The sequence below is a fragment of the Solea senegalensis genome, linkage group LG3 (genome assembly GCF_019176455.1).
Source record: "Solea senegalensis isolate Sse05_10M linkage group LG3, IFAPA_SoseM_1, whole genome shotgun sequence".
Lineage (NCBI taxonomy): Eukaryota > Metazoa > Chordata > Actinopteri > Pleuronectiformes > Soleidae > Solea > Solea senegalensis.
Genome location: NC_058023.1, coordinates 21,481,839 through 21,499,306, shown reverse-complemented (window position 1 = coordinate 21,499,306; position 17,468 = coordinate 21,481,839). Strand labels below are relative to the sequence as shown.

The window sequence follows — 17,468 nt, the reverse complement described above, 5'->3', positions numbered from 1 at the left end:
TGTGCCAATCTCATCTGACATGGGCGATAGGCGGGGTACACCCTGGACAGATCACCAATTCATCACAGGGCCCAACAAAAGATATGACACTGGAAATTAGGAAATAAAGCTGCAGTTGAAAATTGATTGGTATGTTCCAAAATCAACTGGCTTGTAATGTTGCGCAGGAACTTTTAAAGTTCTTGGTTCTAACTAATAGATATACATACCGTATCCCTATCATATAATCACTCATTCCTGCTAATGTCAATATAATCCTCATCTGCTCTTCATCTATGGTTTGCCCTTTATGGAGGGTTACATGAGGGGCTGGAACTAATCCCAGATGGTTTTGGGACAAGCAGCATGTCACATCCTGGATGAGATGATGAAGACACTGATAATGATAATTGTGATTAATGTTATTGTTTTTTTTTTAATGCTCCTATTCCTTATCTTTGTGTCTTATTTGTTATCTGCTGAACTGGACATGTTACACCTACTGTCCATCCCGACAGAGGGATCGCTAATCTATGGTTGTTCCTCAATTGATGTAAGGGTCTAGGGCTTTCCACTGTTGTACAGACTGGAAAGCCCTTTGATGCAAATTGTGTTTGTGATGTTGTTGTACACATTAAAAGTAAGGTATTTCTCATTTAGAACATTTATTTAACGTTGACCCTTTATCAGTCTCACAATATTGATAAGAACATATATATATGAATATGTTCTACCTTTACTTGAATTGCAGTTTATAGAGAGAATCGACTGATTGTGTCTTTCTCTGTCGTTTTTAGGACCCAATGTCTCGACCCATGATGGCCTTCTTTGTGTTTCTCTCTGGTCTCAACAGGATTATGTAACATTTGGGTCCAAACAGCGCCACCAAAAGTCCAAAACTGGAGGCCAGGATGGCAAATACCTCCACTGCATCTGCATATTTGCCTGGTGAGCTGATGTAAGCAGGGACAAAGGCCACCCACACTGCACAGAAGATCAACATGCTGAAAGTGATATGTTTGGCCTCATTGAAACTGTCTGGAAGATTCCTTGCTAGAAAAGCTAACAAACAACTGAGGATGGCCAGTAAACCAATATAACCAAGTAAAACTGCAAAACCAACTGTGGACCCAACTGCACACTCATAAACTATCTTGTCACTGTGATACTGGGTGTTTTTATGAGGCACTGGTGAAGCAGAGACAAGCCAGGCAGTGCAGATTGCTGCTTGAACAGAAGTCAGAACCAGAACTGTCCCTCTCTGCTGCACAGCACCAAACCATTTCAGACTGGACTCCCCTCCTGGTTTGGAGGCCCTGAACACAGCCAGAACCACCATGGTTTTCACCAGGATACATGAGACACAAAGCACAAAGCTGATGCCAAATGCTGCATGTCTTAGTTGGCAAGTCCATAATCTGGGTCGTCCAATGAAGAGCAACGAGCAGAGGAAACAGAGTTTAAGTGACAGCAACAGCTGAAAACTGAGTTCTGAATTGTTGGCACGAACTATAGGTGTGCTGCGATGATGGATGAAGATGCCCAGAACAACAACACAGATAAATGTGCCCAACAGTGAGGTGGTTGTCAAGCAGATACCCAGAGGCTCATTGTAGGAGAGGAACTCTGTTTTTTTAGGAACACAGTGGTCACGCTGGGGGCTGGACCAGAAATCTTCTGGACAACTGGTGCACTCCATGGAGTCTGAGAAAAGCGGGAAAGTGATGAGATACATGTTTATAAATACAAAATCTCTGAACTGTGGGGTAAAACTTTACACTGACCAGTTATATTGCTGATCTTTCCCTCAGAACAAGGGACACAGTCAAAACAACACTCAGGTTCCCCCTTCTTTCTGGCCATGCGGGTACCTGGAGGACAACTCTCACTGCACACTGACCGAGGAGGCTGTGTGGAGAATATCAGTATTGTTAAGATTTAATCTATAATGATTAAGGCAAAGAGATGGTAGTCTGAAAAAGTAAGAAATAACCTGTTTGGATTCAAAGTTCCAGAAGATTTTGTCTTCATCCAGTGTGAGTTCTTCACCTTGGAATGCTGACCTCTTGACCTCACCCACTCTCTGAACTTGAGTTCTTCCATCAGGGAGCCACACCCAGTTCATGATGTCATATAAGGTAAGGCGTCACCATTTTCATCAAATGACACTCGATCACCAAATGTTGTGAAATTGACTTTTTCCAAGTAATGCACAATCTATGAAAATCCAGATTAGTTATAAAAGGAAACAGGTATCAAAAATATAGTGATTTCTATGGACAAAATTTCACTCTATAAAGAATACAGAAGTAGAATCCATCCATCTCTATTCTACCGCTTTATCCTCCACATGAGGGGACGCTCTGTTGCAAGTCCCAGCTGACATAGGGCAAAAGGCGGGGTCACACCTTGGACAGATCACCAGTCCATCACAGGGCCACATAGAGAAAACCATCGACTCTCACACTCGCACCTATGGTCAATTTGGAGTGTCCAATTTGCCTAATCCGAGAAGTTGGATTTGGTCTATAATTTCTTATCATTTCACACTCCATTAAAATACGAAGGATTAAGTGAAATTTAGAGTTGAGTGTAAACTGATACCTTACCTGCCATGGCTCCAGTCTTTGTAAATGAGCACAGGTGTTGTTGCTGAAAGGTCCTCTCCCTGGCTCACACTGCAGCATGTCATCAAGAGCATACGCCAGAACGTACACAGCCTTATACACATTATACTCTGGTCTGAGGTTTGAAACATCCATCAATTCATTCTCCACATTCTCTATAACTTCCTGTCCAGTGCATAATTCTCCTCCAGCTTCCACCCAACCTGGTGGAGGTGGTGCAAATCTACACTGAAATGTGTTTTCCCAAAACTCATTCACCTGCAATGAAGTTTATTTTTAAATTAATGCCAGTACATTATTCTTACAAATACCATGTCAGAGGGAAACTCACCATGCTGTTTCCATCTGTGCTGTTGTGATGTAGGTCAGGACGTATTTGTAACAGGAAGTCCCTGAGTCCTGGTATTTCTCCTCGACGGATGGCGATGCCCAGTGTTCCACCCAGGTACGGCATGAGGTGAGGAGTCTGGAGCACATCAAGTGATGACCAGGCTTCACTGGCAATCCACTGCAGGCCTGTAAAATTCTGCCTCACCACCTGTTCATTACACGATAAGATAAGATAGTCCTTTATTTGTCCCACAGTGGGGAAATTTACATTGTTACAGCAGCAAGACAGTAAAGCCAAAGATAATAAATAATAAACATGCACTACCAAAACAAAAATTACAATTTAAGAAGAAATTAAGCCTTAGACTATAAAAAATAGTTTAAAAGAGAATGTTGAATGTACATTATAGACAGCAAAATATGGCCTTGATATTTACAGCATAAATCGTATATTGCACTTAGTATTGCATGTAAACGGAAGGAATGAGGAACCTGGTTATGTGTGGTCTACTATAAGCATTGTTTATTGTACAGTCTAAAAGCTGCAAGAAGGAATGACCTGCGATAACGCTCTTTCGGACATTTAGGATGTTTCAGTCTGTTACTGAAGGAGCTGTCCAGTGCTGTGACGGTGTCATGCAGGGGGTGGGAGAGATGATAGCTTGGTAGCCATTCTCCTCTCTCCCACCACCTCCACTGGGTCAAGGGGACATCCAAGGACAGAGCTGGCTTTTTTGATCAGTCTGTCCAGCCTCTTTCTGTCCGCAGCTATGATACTACTGCCCAAGCATTTTGCCCAAGCAAAAATGGCTGATGCCACTACCGAGACATAGAAGGTCTTAAGGAGTTCTCCCTGCACTCCAAAAGACCATGATGCATTATAATATAAATATAATATATAAATATAAATAACAACAATAATAATAATAATATATTTATAAAGATTACATTATAACAAGTATAACAAATGCATACTTTCATAGCAGAAAAGTGTAAACTATCTTTCCTCAGTTGATTTCACACAGAGACCTGTGTTTTACACAGAATCAAAATACAATTTGTCATATTAGGCAATCTTACTTAAAGCTTAAACAAATTACAGGCGTAACATGATGCAAAACGATGTTAGACTCTACAAAACAAATTTCATTTATATATCTTTCACAGGGTTAATCATGTGACTCTCACATGCAAACACCATCACCACCTGAGCTGCATTTTTTGGCACTGACCTCTTCCATTAGATGAATCATATGGATCTGCTGTGCAAACACAATCACCACTCGAGATGTAGATTTCCTCATCACATCCACTATTCTCCTGACTTCAGCAGGGTCGTCACCCCAGGGCAAAATCTCTGTGTAAGCCAGACAACCTCCACCAGCTGGACCCAGATCAGAGTGAAAGGATCGGGCAGCGTGGACTCCATAATCATCATCACTGATGAGCAGACCTGCCCAAGTCCAACCAAAGTGTTTTAGAATCTGAATCATAGCATTCACCTGTGTGGACACAGAGAAGAGGGATTAGTGCACAGGCTGGAATCATCTTTCTCTAGAAATCCTGCTAAAGTTCATCAAAGACTCATATTTAATAACTGTCTTTAAGTGTTGTATATCTGACACCACACAACTCTGTAAATGAAACACATAACATGACTAAACAGGAGTGGTCCTTTTTACTTGGCAGATTATTATTCACCTGAAAAGCATCACTCGGAATCGTCCTAAAGAAAGATGGAAACTTTTGATGGTCACTCAGGCAGGAACATGTGGCAAAATAACTCACCTGCAAAAACCAACAGATCATGTACCGTAAAAAAAAAAAAATCAAGGTTATTATCGCATCACCATTTCATAAATTTGAAATGAAATCGCAGTTGAGTTGAAAGACATGCAAACTTACCAGAGGCACTCTGTACAAACCTAAGACTGCGGACATGGCTATAGTACTTGTAGAGGAAGTATCTCCCACAACCCCTAGGACTGGAGGAGTTCCTACACAGCTCTCCTCTAATGTAACTTGCTCTTCTTGACCACTGACTAAGGACAGTGCTGCACGGAATGCAATTCCTAGTTGAAAGCAGTTATCATACATACTGTATCCCAGAGTCACATTAGGCAGCAGGTTGGAGTTTCTGTTGATCTCATCAATAGCAAAGGCCATGGTCTGAGCCTGTCTTAATCCTACAACATCAAAACTAACAACATAACACGTGTTTACTAATTCAAAAAGATTATACAGTATAGTAACTGTACATATGTTACACAACTTCAAATTAAAAGTGCAACATTACTAAACATTGCATACATTCAGAATTATATCTATTGAACAATATAACTAATATAATTTATCCTCATCTTTGAACTGTTTCCCTCACATACTCACCCATAGCACTCAGGCTGCTGTGGTTCTGAGGTAAAAGACAGATCAGGATGGGTAGAAGTGAAGTGAACTTTGAAAATCCCACCTAGAATCACATCTCCAGTTTTGTGCATCCCAATTAAATTAAACTGTCCCTGTAAGTGACAAGAGGAGGAATAAAGAGAGGACACAGCAGAGGAAAAGCAGTACATCCTTAGGAAGAGGGAGCTGGTGTCTAAAAATGTCCACATGACTTTCCTGTGGTTCTTCCCCTTTTCTGAGAGTGATCTTCTTGATTTGTAGTAGCCCGCATGTTGTTTAATCCTTTAACAGCACCCATCACTGCAGAAGAGGAAGTGAAGCTCCAGAGACAGGGCCCAAAATAAATCTCACATGACAGTTCCTGCAGGAATTCACAATGTTACAATCGTAACAATTAAAGTAACATAAAGTAGGATTTTCTCTCAGGCTCCTTCTACATTAAATATATGGCATAGATTGTTACAACTATGGTAAAATATATGTTGCGGTAACATGTGCATTTGTTGACAAGTCAACGATCCCAGTGAACTCTGTAGCAAGGACCCAATCCATTCCAACTTTATAAAGCACTTTAAAACAACCACAGTGCTGTACAGAATAATACATAAAAGACAGACAAACAGACAGACACACAGAGCCACTAAAACAACTCTGTTGCTCAATGATTCCATCCTGCATCATCTCTTCAACCTGCTCCATACACCCTTTTTTTGGAGAGGTGCGATATGCAGCAAGGTTTATAGGCTTTGCATCACCTTTGTCTATCATGTGTTCTGTGCATCCACCCGGTTTAGGAGACTGAGCATGGCAGCTTTCTGCCCATCCTCAAGACTCGCCTCATCTACTTATGACATGAGACTGGATTGTAGGGCGTCTAATGGTCTCCCCTGCAATGAATGGTTCAACCGTGCAGTTCTCATCCATGTCCACCACAGGACAAGGCTGTAATCCATTAACACAGTTCTGGATGGGACATAGATGGTCAGGGAGGCATTTGTAACCATGGGGCTCACTATTCTAATTTATCCTCACATGTACAGGAGGAGTCCGGTGGCCACTTGGTCCAACGACCGCATGGAGTTCATGAGCCCGCAGCAACAAGTCCATCACTGATGAGATAGGGGCGCCATACAGTTCAACTTTATCTTTTTCCCTTGAATGTTTGCCTAACAGCTCAATCTGCTCCTGGGCAGGTTGTGGGCTGTTAAATTCGCCCAGCATGTGAGCCACAAATGTTGGGAAGGGCAAATCTGGTGCTTGGACACGGTCAGGAATGCCTCTCAGGACATGCTCCTGGAGGTCAGATGGCAGAAAAACTGTTCTCAGGAGCTGGCAGAACTGGGCCCATATGATGACATGTGAACTGAGTGCTTTAAACCATTTATTATGTTGCCTCTGTATGTCAGGCAGGTTCACTGAGGATTTGTAGGTGTTGACAGTATTCAACCAGTCTTCAGGGGGCTCTTTGGCATTGCCAGCACACACCGGGGTCTTGAATTTTTACGCTACTTTTCGATAATATAAGCTCTTTTAAAATACACCCAGCACTATGTGATTACAGCAAAACAGAAACCACCAACCAAAATGTATGGCTATGTGAGAATTACTCACTGAAAATGTCTTACTACAAGGCAACAACAATTACAATACAGTGATTTAAACTTAAACAGAAAAGCAAATACATGTATGTATTTGTATGTATGTATGTATACAACATACAAATAAAGTAGACAGCATTCCAGCCTGGTTAAATCGCTTCATTCTGGTTCCTAGGCAAGTTCCAGGGAATAATGTTACGGCACAGAGGATTTGTCGAAGCAGCCGTTAGCAGACCACAGACAGATGAAGGAAGGATTTCCACTCTTATTCTTATCCGCACTTTTATTTAACAAAATATGAATTTGACTATACAAAGCCAGGTCTCACTGCACTCACTCACACTAAAACAGCACTGGGAAATCAAAACCAATACCAACTAATCACATAGAGTAAAAGTGGACTGGAGTATATCGGAGGAGATGTACAACTGCACGAACAGCACAACAAAAGACGGCGCCACACTGTGGTGTAAACTAGCATTGCAGCAATACTCTGGCTGTTACAATACACACAATGGAAAAGTTTAGGTTGAAAGGAATTCACATTAAAATTCAAAATTGTGGACTCTCTTCAGGATTTTGTGTGTTCCAATGAAAAGTATGTTGCCGTTCAAAACATACTGTACATTACTATAACTTACTGTGTGTATTTACTCTGACCCTTTTTCACCTAACATTAATATCAATATTAACATATTCTAAACCTGAATTACTGTATTATGAAAACCATTGATTATTTTTGTATTTTGCTGTTTTTAAGTCTCAGTGCCTCGACCCATGATGGCTTTCTTTGTGTTTCTCTCTGGTCTCAACAGGATTATGTAACATTTAGGTCCAAACAGTGCAATCAAGAGGCCAAAACTGGAGGCCAGGATGGCAAATACCTCCACTGCATCTGCATATTTGCCTGGTGAGCTGATGTAAGCAGGGACAAAGGCCACCCACACTGCACAGAAGATCAACATGCTGAAAGTGATGAGTTTGGCCTCATTGAAACTGTCTGGAAGATTCCTTGCTAGAAAAGCTAACAAACAACTGAGGACGGCCAGTGAACCAATATAACCAAGTAAAACTGCAAAACCAACTGTGGACCCAACTACACACTCATAAACTATCTTGTCATTGTGATACTGGGTGTTTTTATGAGGCACTGGTGAAGCAGAGACAAGCCAGACAGTGCAGATTACTGCTTGAACAGAGGTCAGAACTACAACTGTCCCTCTCTGCTGCACAGCACCAAACCACTTGAGACTGGACTCACCTCCTGGTTTGGAGGTCCTGAACACAGCCAGAACCACCATGGTTTTCACCAGGATACATGAGACACAAAGCACAAAGCTGATGCCAAATGCTGCATGTCTTAGTTGGCAAGTCCATAATCTGGGTCGTCCAATGAAGAGCAATGAACACAAGAAACACAATTTGAGTGACAACAAGAGAAGAAAACTGAGTTCTGAATTGTTGGCACGAACTATAGGTGTACTGTGATGATGGATGAAGATGCCAAGAACAACAACACAGATAAATGTGCCCAACAGTGAGGTGGTTGTCAAGCAGATACCCAGAGGCTCATGGTAGGAGAGGAACTCTGTTTTCTTAGGAACACAGTGGTCATGCTGGGGGCTGGACCATAAATCGTCTGGACAACTGGTGCACTCCATGGAGTCTGAGAAAAGAGGGAAAGTGATGAGAAACATGTTTAAACAACATCTCTTAACTGTGGTGTTTAAAACCTTGCACTCACTAGTCATATTGCTGATCTTTCCCTCAGAACAAGGGACGCAGTCAAAACAACACACAGGTTCTCCTTTCTTTCTGGCCATGCGGGTACCTGGAGGACAGCTCTCACTGCACACTGACCGAGGAGGCTGTGTGGAGAAAAATCAGTATCTGTTCAATTAATCTATAATGACTAAGACAAATCCATGTTTGTCTAAGAAAGTAAGAAGTGACCTGTTTGGATTCAAAGTTCCAGAAGATTTTGTCTTCATCCAATGTGAGTTCTTCACCTTTGAAGGCTGACCTCTTAACTTCACCCACTCTCTGAACTTTTGTTTTTCCATCAGGGAGCCACACCCAGTTCATGATGTCGTATATTGGTAAGGCATCTCCATTTTCATCAAATGACACTTGATCACCAAATGATGTGGTGAAGTTGACTTTTTCCAAGTAATGCAAAAGCTTTGGATAATAGAATCAGATGTATAAAATGATAGACTGATCACATAAACATAAACCATTAAAAGGCCATTAAAAGATCCAATAATTTTTTCCTGATGATGCTACATAATGTAAGAACTGTTCTCAGATGCACTTGGGGTTCCTATAGAGCCACAGCAGGTGACTTCACAAAACCAAGGTAACACCTCTGACACACCCACATGCAGGCATGATTGTGGCTCATCCCATTGACTTACACAGGAGACAGCACATAAATCAGGCAATATCTCATAAAACTTGCTGGCTGTTTTCAGGCTAACGGGAGAGAAATTCACTGGATCCTCACAGATCCAGAGAAATGGTGGAGGTGAATCACTACAATGAAACATGCTCTCAGCAAGCAGGAAAAGACAGAGCAATAGAAACAAACACAAGCAATGGATTTTGTGGTCAACCTTCAGTAAATAATGGACTCAGTCTAACTGACATACAAGTCTGCATAGCAACATTAACTCACTCACTCATCTCCGTATGCTCCCAAAGGGGACCTCTGCATACAGTTTTCAAGCAGCCTGTAGGTTGCTGTCCAGCTGGTCAGCCCATGTACGCCTGGGTCTCCCTCTGGGAAGGGACCAGGTGGTGGGGGTCAGTTTCCTCAGTAGGGCAGGTGGTTCCAGAGGAGGCTCCGCCCTGGCATTGTGAGATGGAGGTGGGCCGAGCGTATCTTGTTGGACACAGGAGGCTGGTTGGTGGTCCCATGCAGGACGGTGTTGGATACGTGGTCCTTCTACCTGATCCCCAAGATCCTTTGTTGGCACTTGGTGCGAAACGCATCCAGGTGGCATTCCTGGGTTGCCGTCAGAATCCAGGTCTCGGCTCCATACATGAGAATGGGCAGCACAAGGCTGTTCTACAGCCTGACCTTTGTTTGGACCGAGGGTTTCCTGTTAGACCACACGCAGTCAAGGCTTGCCATTGCAGAGGCGGCACAACCGATGCGGAGCTGGATGTCAGAGTAGCTCTTGCAGTCTGACGTAATCGTGCCTCAAAGGTAGCAGAACCTGTGGATGGCTTCAACGGGGTGGGAGTTGATCACCAGTCCTGCTGGGGGTGTCTTGTAATCACTGAGGCGCTGGACTTTGTTTTTTTCCCAGCTGACCATCAGGCTGAGTGGTTGGGTTTCCATGTCCATGGCCTGCAAGGCAAGTTGGAGTGTTTCCAAGACTTCGGCTAGGATTGCCTCAGTGTCGGCTTAATCCAGGTCTGTGATGGTAACGTTGTCAAAGCTAGCACCACATACACACTGAGTCACAGTTCTCCCCATGATGTAGTCAATGGCTGTGTTGAAGACTGTTAGGGCCCTGGCGGACTTCACTGTTGATGTTAAAGTTATCTGACAGCAGTCAGTTTACTCTCACACAGGAGGAGGTGTCAGAGTAGAGGAGAGATTGAACAGCTTGACCAGGACGCCAAGGATCTTGGCACTTGTAGCTAGTGTTGTCTTCCCGGAGAGGGTCCTTGGGGTCCTGTAGAGGGAGCCTTGGTCACTTCTTCGGGGAGCCGCCTCTGCTTCTTCTGCTAGGTTGTTGAACCTGTTCTTGTTGCGCTTGGCGTTAAGACGTCTGCACTCCCTGCAGTTTCCTTACAGTCTGGCTGTTCTTTTTTCCTCCACAACATTGAGAGTCTCCACTGACAGGAAGTCCTTCTTATTCTTCCTTCTCTTGTGCCCAAGCACCTTGGCTGCGACAGCGGTGATGCTGTGCTTGAGGTCATTCCAGATCTTCTTCGGGTTGTCCTCATCTGGGTCAGCAGACAAGGCGTAGAAGCGGTTGTGAGTAGGCTAGGACTGTAGGGGGCCGCAGTTTTGAGATGTCAACATCATTGTGCAGAGCTTTGGCAGTGGAGCTCCTTTTCAGTCGAAAATGGACTGTCATGGTAAATAGCCATGACAGTCTATTTATGGCTGTCATGGCCATAAATGGCCATTCGCTCAATATGTTAGCTAGTGTAGTCAGCTAATGTAGTCAGTGCAAGATGTTTACACTAAACGAAGTGAGAACATAAAGACACACGTTCTAGTTCCCAGTTGTTTTAACAGACTTCCCAATAATCACAAACTAAATGTTAGGCTGACCTGTAATGACAGGACAGTGTAGAGACACACCAACACTGCAGCTCAGTTGTCACTGTGATGAGAGGACAAAACGTCTTAGTACTTATCATCCACAAGTCTGCTAAAGGATTTTTTTTCTAATAATAATTCTTATTTGATGAGATAATTCTCTCATGATAATTTCAATGAGCTAACTTAGGTGGATGATAGTGGATCAGTGGTAGAGTGGGTCTTTCAACTGAAAGGTCGATGGTTTGATTCCTGGTTCCACTAGTGTACATGCCGATGTGTCCCTGGGCACAAAACCTAACTCAACGTTGCTCCTGACAGGCAGCATGTAAATATGCACTTAAGATCCATGATAGAAAAAGTGCTCCACATAAATGCACTGTATGAATGTGTGAGTGAGTGAATGAGCTTTGAGTGGTCACCAAGACTATATTTACATACCATTTACAATTCATTGAGCCCTAAAAGTATGCAAAGGGTTAAGTGACTTTAAGAGTTGTATGTAAACTGATATCTCACCTGCCATGGCTCCAGTCTTTGTAAATGAGCACAGGTGTTGTTGCTGAAAGGTCCTCTCCCTGGCTCACACTGCAGAATGTCATCAAGAGCATATGCCAGTGCATACACAGCCTTATACACATTATACTCTAGCCTGATGTTTGAAACATCCAGGAACTCAGTCTCCACATTCTCTATAACTTCCAGTCCAGTGCATAATTCTCCTTCAGCTTCCACCCAACCTGCTGGATGTGGTGCAATGCTACACTGAAATGTGTGTTCCCAAAACTGATTCAGCTGAAAAGAAAAAGTTTTCCTGCAATAATGACACTATTTAATTTTTGACAGTTCCATGTCAGATTGAAATATTTAATTCTCACCATGCTATTTCCATGGGTGTCGTTGTGATTTAGGTTAGGACGTATTTGTAACAGGAAGTCCCTGAGACCTGATATTTCTCCTCGACGGATGGCAATGCCCAGTGTTCCACCCAGGTACGGCATGAGATGGGGCATCTGGAGTGAAATCATTGAGATCCAGGCTTCGCTGGCCATCCACTGCAGGCCTGTCACATTCTGCCTCACCACCTGTACATTGAATAATAACATAGTAAGTATAGTATACCATAATAACAAGTATCATAAGTATAACAAAATAACATAACATAATAAGTATATCATGTATATATATATATATATATATATATATTAATTTTTTTTTTTTTTTACCAATAAAGCTTAATTTAGTTTCCACAATTGATGTAATACACAGGTATGCACCATAATAAAAGAGAAGTACAAAATTGCTGGCCTCTGTAGCAGAAGTTCTCAGAAGATCTAAATGTTAAAACACATCAATTGCAACTCTAAATGCCCAGAAGTGGGAAATGACTATTGCTTATGGAGGTGCAAGGGTCCACCATATACTTTTCCAGCCAGTAACTCTTGTAAAGCAATTCGCCAAACAATTCATTCCAGGCAAACCAACCACATGGTGGGTCATTTTAAAAGTGTAACTAAGCCCCTAAATCGTCTTCAATGTGTCTCTAGTAATGCTATTTACAGATTCGGATGTAATTTGATGAGAGCAGCAGTAGATACAGCATTTCTTAACAGTTGCTTCTCTGGTCAAACACCAGCTACTGTCAATGGCTTTCTTAGTCCACACTTTTGTCACTGGCACTCCTTCATCACCATCTTGTTCAACCATTGCTTCACACATTGTCCCAGACTCCTCCCCCTTTTATAAACAGCAGAGCTGTCAGTTTGTTGCTTGATGTGAGCAATGGAGAGGCTCCTCACACATAGCACCTCACACAGCTGCAACTTGGTGTAAGAATTAATTCAGGACCACACCCAAGGCTGCTTTAATGCACAGGCTTACCTGGGTTGAAGCCCAGGGGCCTCCCATTTTCAGCTTCATGATGCACTGAAAAGGTCATATTGTTTTGTAACAGGTCAGATTTTCTGTCAATCACTCTGCTCACTTGGATCAATCACTGCTGATTGATCAATCACTGCCCACGGGCCCCATTGGCCCGTGGACTTACCTATGTCTAGTTTTGGGGTGTGTCCCTCTATGATTGCGTAACAGTGTGAAAAATGTTGGGAAAGACGTTTGAGAGTGGTGCCCAGAAAAGAAAATTAAAAAATAAGAAAGAGTTGCGGGAAAAGGAGTTATTAAAGAGCATCCCAAAGCTCACTGGATTTTTTAAACCAGCTGCTGCTGCTGAAGATCCATGCTTCAGCAGCAGCAGCTGAGGGATTGAAATGAGGGATTCTGTTGAAACCAAACCACGGTCAGGTAGACCAGCAAAGATTTCAGCCACAACTGCCAGGAAAATTGTTCGAGATGCAAAGAAAAATCCACAAATAACTTCAGCTGAAATACAGGACTCTCTGAAAAATTGTGGTGTGGCTGTTTCAAGATGCACAATAAGGAGGCACTTGGGATGCATGGTCGAGTCGCCAGAAGAAAGCCATTTCTGCGCAAATGTCACAAAGTATTCCGTTTACATTAAGCCAAACAGCACAGAGACCAGCCTCAAAACTTCTGGAACAAAGTAATTTGGCGTGATGAGACCAAAATTGAACTTTTTGGCCACAACCATAAACCTTACATTTGGAGAGGAGTCAACAAGGCCTATGATGAAAGGAACACCATTCCTACTGTGAAACATGGAGGTGGATCACTGATGTTTTGGGAATGTGTGAGATACAAAGACACAGGAAACTTGGCCAAAATTGATGGCAAGATGAATGCAGCATGTTATCACTGAATGCGATCGACAGAGTGTTCTCAACAAGAAGTGCAGCTTTTGCTTCTCCCGCTTTCCCTTTCAGCTATGTGTATTGTGTGAACTACACTAAGATGATGTGTGATGATGAGTGACCTAACTGACATGACCAAAATAAACATGTAAATAAATAAAAACCATGAGTGGAAGAAAAGTTTTTGTGTTATCATTCATATTCTCTGAAGAATGGCCAAGAAATCACTCAAGCAGTTATGAGTGGTCATCAAGACGAGAAAAGTCCCATATCTTTTACCAGTTTTGATAATGACTTTGAGTGTTTTACACTTTTTAAGTGTTCTCAACCCCTGGGCCAGGATGAGTTCAACAAAACTACCCATAATCCTTTAAACAATCCAGAGGAATTAAACAAAAGCTCCAAGTCTGCATTTGGATAAAAAATGAAAGCACAGCATACACAAGCAGAGTGATGCATAAACATTCTATCTCTAAAATACTCCTGGTAGAACCTCAAATCAGAGGTTTGACCTCATTTAAAGTTAAATCTATTTGACAGAAACTAAGTACATGTAAATATAACAGTCAGATTTATAGAGAAAACAATTGTATGCCAAGCTTTATTGAATATACATGAACACCTACCTCTTTCATAAGGTTAAGTATGGGACTCTGATTTGCAAACACAATCACCACTCGAGCTGTAGATTTCCTCATCACATCCACTATTCTTGTAAGTTCAGCAGGGTCGTAAACCCGGGGCAACATCTCTGTGTAAGCCAGACAACCTCCACCAGCTGGACCCAAATCAGAGTGAAAGGATCGGGCAGCATGGACACCATAATCATTATCACTGATGAGCAGACCTGCCCAAGTCCAACCAAAGTGTTTTAGAATCTGAATCATAGCATTCACCTATATGAACACAGGGTCATGATATTATTCAAGTATAAGAGTATGTCACTAAAGACTTGACACTGCTGTATCAACCCTATCTACCAACAAAGCATGACTGCCCATTGATACACAAATAATGATTATTTTTCACTGCAGTATATATGGAATGTTGTTGCACATGATTTGTTTTATGCATTTTGAATTAGCAAATTGATTTTCACCTGAAAAGCATCACTCGGAATCGTCCTAAAGAAAGATGGAAATGTTTGTCGATCACTCAGGCATGAACATGTGGCAAAATAACTCACCTGCAAAACAACAGAGGATGAATTCAAAAAGAAAAGTGTTGGCTCATTTTTATTTTTATTTTTTTCAAAATTTTAAGATTGATTCTTCAATGACCACACTTTCATTAAATTTCTATTACTTATTGAAATTACATTTAAAAATCACAATAATGAGTGAGTTGAAATACAAAAAAAAAAAAAAAAAAACTTACCAGGGGCACTCTGTACAAACCTAAGACTGTGGATATGGCAATAGTACGAGTCGATGAAGAATCACCCACAATCCCTAGGACTGGAGGAGTTCCTACACAGTTCTTCCCTAATGTAACTTGCTCTTCTTGACCACTGACTAAGGCCAGTGCTGCATGAAACGCAATGCCTAGTTGGATGCAGTTATCATACAGACTGTATCCCAGAGTCACATTAGGCAGCAGGTTGGAGTTTCTGTTGATCTCATCAATAGCAAAGGCCATGGTCTGAGCCTGTCTGAATCCTATAACATCAAAACTGAAAGAAAAAATATAAGTTTTTACCATTTAAATACATCATACATTCACTGTGCAAAGCTACACCTTTCATTATGTCAGATACTGGAAATAGTCACTTAAGCTTCAATACCCATAATAAAAAAACAGATTCTTAATTTGTTTCCCTGTCAGACTCACCCAAAGCAGGTTGGCTGTTGTGGCTCTGAAGTAAAAGACAGATCAGGATATGCTGGAAAGAAGTGAAGTCTGAAAATCCCACCAAGTATCACATCTCCGGGTTTGTGCATACCATTTAGATTAAACTGTCCCCGTAACTGACAAGAGGAGGACAAAGCAGAGGAAAAACAGGAGAACAACATTAACAAGAGGAGACTGGTGTCTAAAAACATCCTCATGACTTTGCTCTTGTTCATTCCTGTCTAAGTTCAGGCTCATCACAATATCACCACATTTTATCTATTTGCAGTGTTGTTTATGTTTGCATATCGCCCATCAGGGCAGAGGAAGAAGCTGTAGGGTTGGGCCTGAATCATGTTTCTAACTAATTTATTGATGTATTTATTGAAACACAATGTATGTCATTTCTGCCAATAGGGGTCTCTCATTCAAAACTACCAAAATAATCAAAACAATCAAAACAATAACAGAATGAGTTTGGGCTGGACTGACCTCCAGACAATGTACCTTTACAAGTAGCTTGGTGGGTGAGATCATGTATAAGCATATATCATTGAACCAGATGCTTCAAAACATAATAATAATGATAAAAATAACAACAATACTTATTATTATAATTATAATAATATATATTTGTTCTATTTACAGTAGTGACCTGAGACCCTTACTTCCAACTGGCTCAAACTCTGGCCATGTTCATCACTAGCCCATGAACCTCAAGATTTCAAGTAGCTCCTCATCTTGTCCTTTAAAGTTACCTGTTTCTTTTATCATTCACAAATCACATGAGCTTTCCGCTTGTGATTACCTGTCCTACCTTGTGCTGCAACTGTTTCTCATTGTCTTCCCCTTCCCAGTGTATTTAAGCACTGTCTACCTTCCCTTAAGTGCTAGATCTTATTTACCCCACTGTGAAAGTTCCATTATTCTCTATTGTATTTCTTGTCAGTTTGTTGTTACCCTTTGATACCGTATGATTCATATTGGCTGTGATTTGGATTATTGCCCCTGAAACTGCTTTGTGGGTCCATTCTCTGTGTTAAGTCAAATAATCTTCACACCTACCAGCAATGAACCCATACCCCCCGGTCACCCTGACCCCGTTCATCTCTGTCATTACTCATCCCTATATATATATATATATATATGTGTGTGTTTTTTTGTAAATTGTAATCCCATAGTGCTCCAAGATACTCACTCTGTCCAAGCAGTACAGGTGGAGGGTACAGTGAGGTTGGTGGAGGAGGAAGTGGGAGGAGTTGGCGATATGGAGAAGGTCGGAGAGATAGGGAGGGGCAAGGTTGTGGATGGAAATTGACTAGGAGTGAATAACAAAATCCAACAGAATAAAGTTGAGCTTGGAAAGCAGTCATTGGGGACCGATCAGTCATATCCAGCCAGCAGAGAGGCAAAGCCAAGTGCTTACATCCCACGCCACGGACACTAAACTAGCACCTGACTGTAGACACGTTAGCTCGCACTGAAGTTAGATCACGGAACACTCACCTGGATTCCCACGGTGGAGAAAAGCAGTCCGAAGGTCTTCATTCTGGTTCCTAGACAACGTCCAGGGAATAATGTTAAGGCGCCATTTGTATCGTGTAGTTAATGCAGGTGGTGAGGCTAAGCCAAACTAGCCATTAGCAGA

General features: G+C 41.9%; 2 protein-coding genes across 2 annotated transcripts; both read right to left on the bottom strand.

Moving 5' to 3' along the window:
- Window positions 1-11: 11 nt before the first annotated feature.
- LOC122767069 (extracellular calcium-sensing receptor-like) lies at window positions 12-5,650 on the bottom strand. Its single transcript, XM_044022413.1, is given in 10 exon segments — window positions 12-1,683; window positions 1,764-1,887; window positions 1,973-2,118; window positions 2,121-2,196; window positions 2,589-2,864; window positions 2,938-3,144; window positions 4,169-4,438; window positions 4,638-4,724; window positions 4,842-5,136; window positions 5,325-5,650. Coding segments are annotated over 10 exon segments (2,619 nt in total). The 5' UTR covers window positions 5,552-5,650; the 3' UTR covers window positions 12-772.
- Window positions 5,651-7,208: 1,558 nt separating this feature from the next.
- On the bottom strand, window positions 7,209-17,423 carry LOC122767054 (extracellular calcium-sensing receptor-like). Its single transcript, XM_044022396.1, has 9 exons — window positions 15,821-17,423; window positions 15,368-15,662; window positions 15,090-15,176; window positions 14,617-14,886; window positions 12,101-12,307; window positions 11,742-12,017; window positions 8,894-9,121; window positions 8,685-8,808; window positions 7,209-8,606 (listed from the first exon to the last, which is right to left on the bottom strand). Exons 1-9 carry the CDS (start codon window positions 16,054-16,056, stop codon window positions 7,696-7,698), a joined length of 2,634 nt encoding a protein of 877 aa, XP_043878331.1. The 5' UTR covers window positions 16,057-17,423; the 3' UTR covers window positions 7,209-7,695.
- Between the last annotated feature and the right edge of the window lie 45 nt (window positions 17,424-17,468).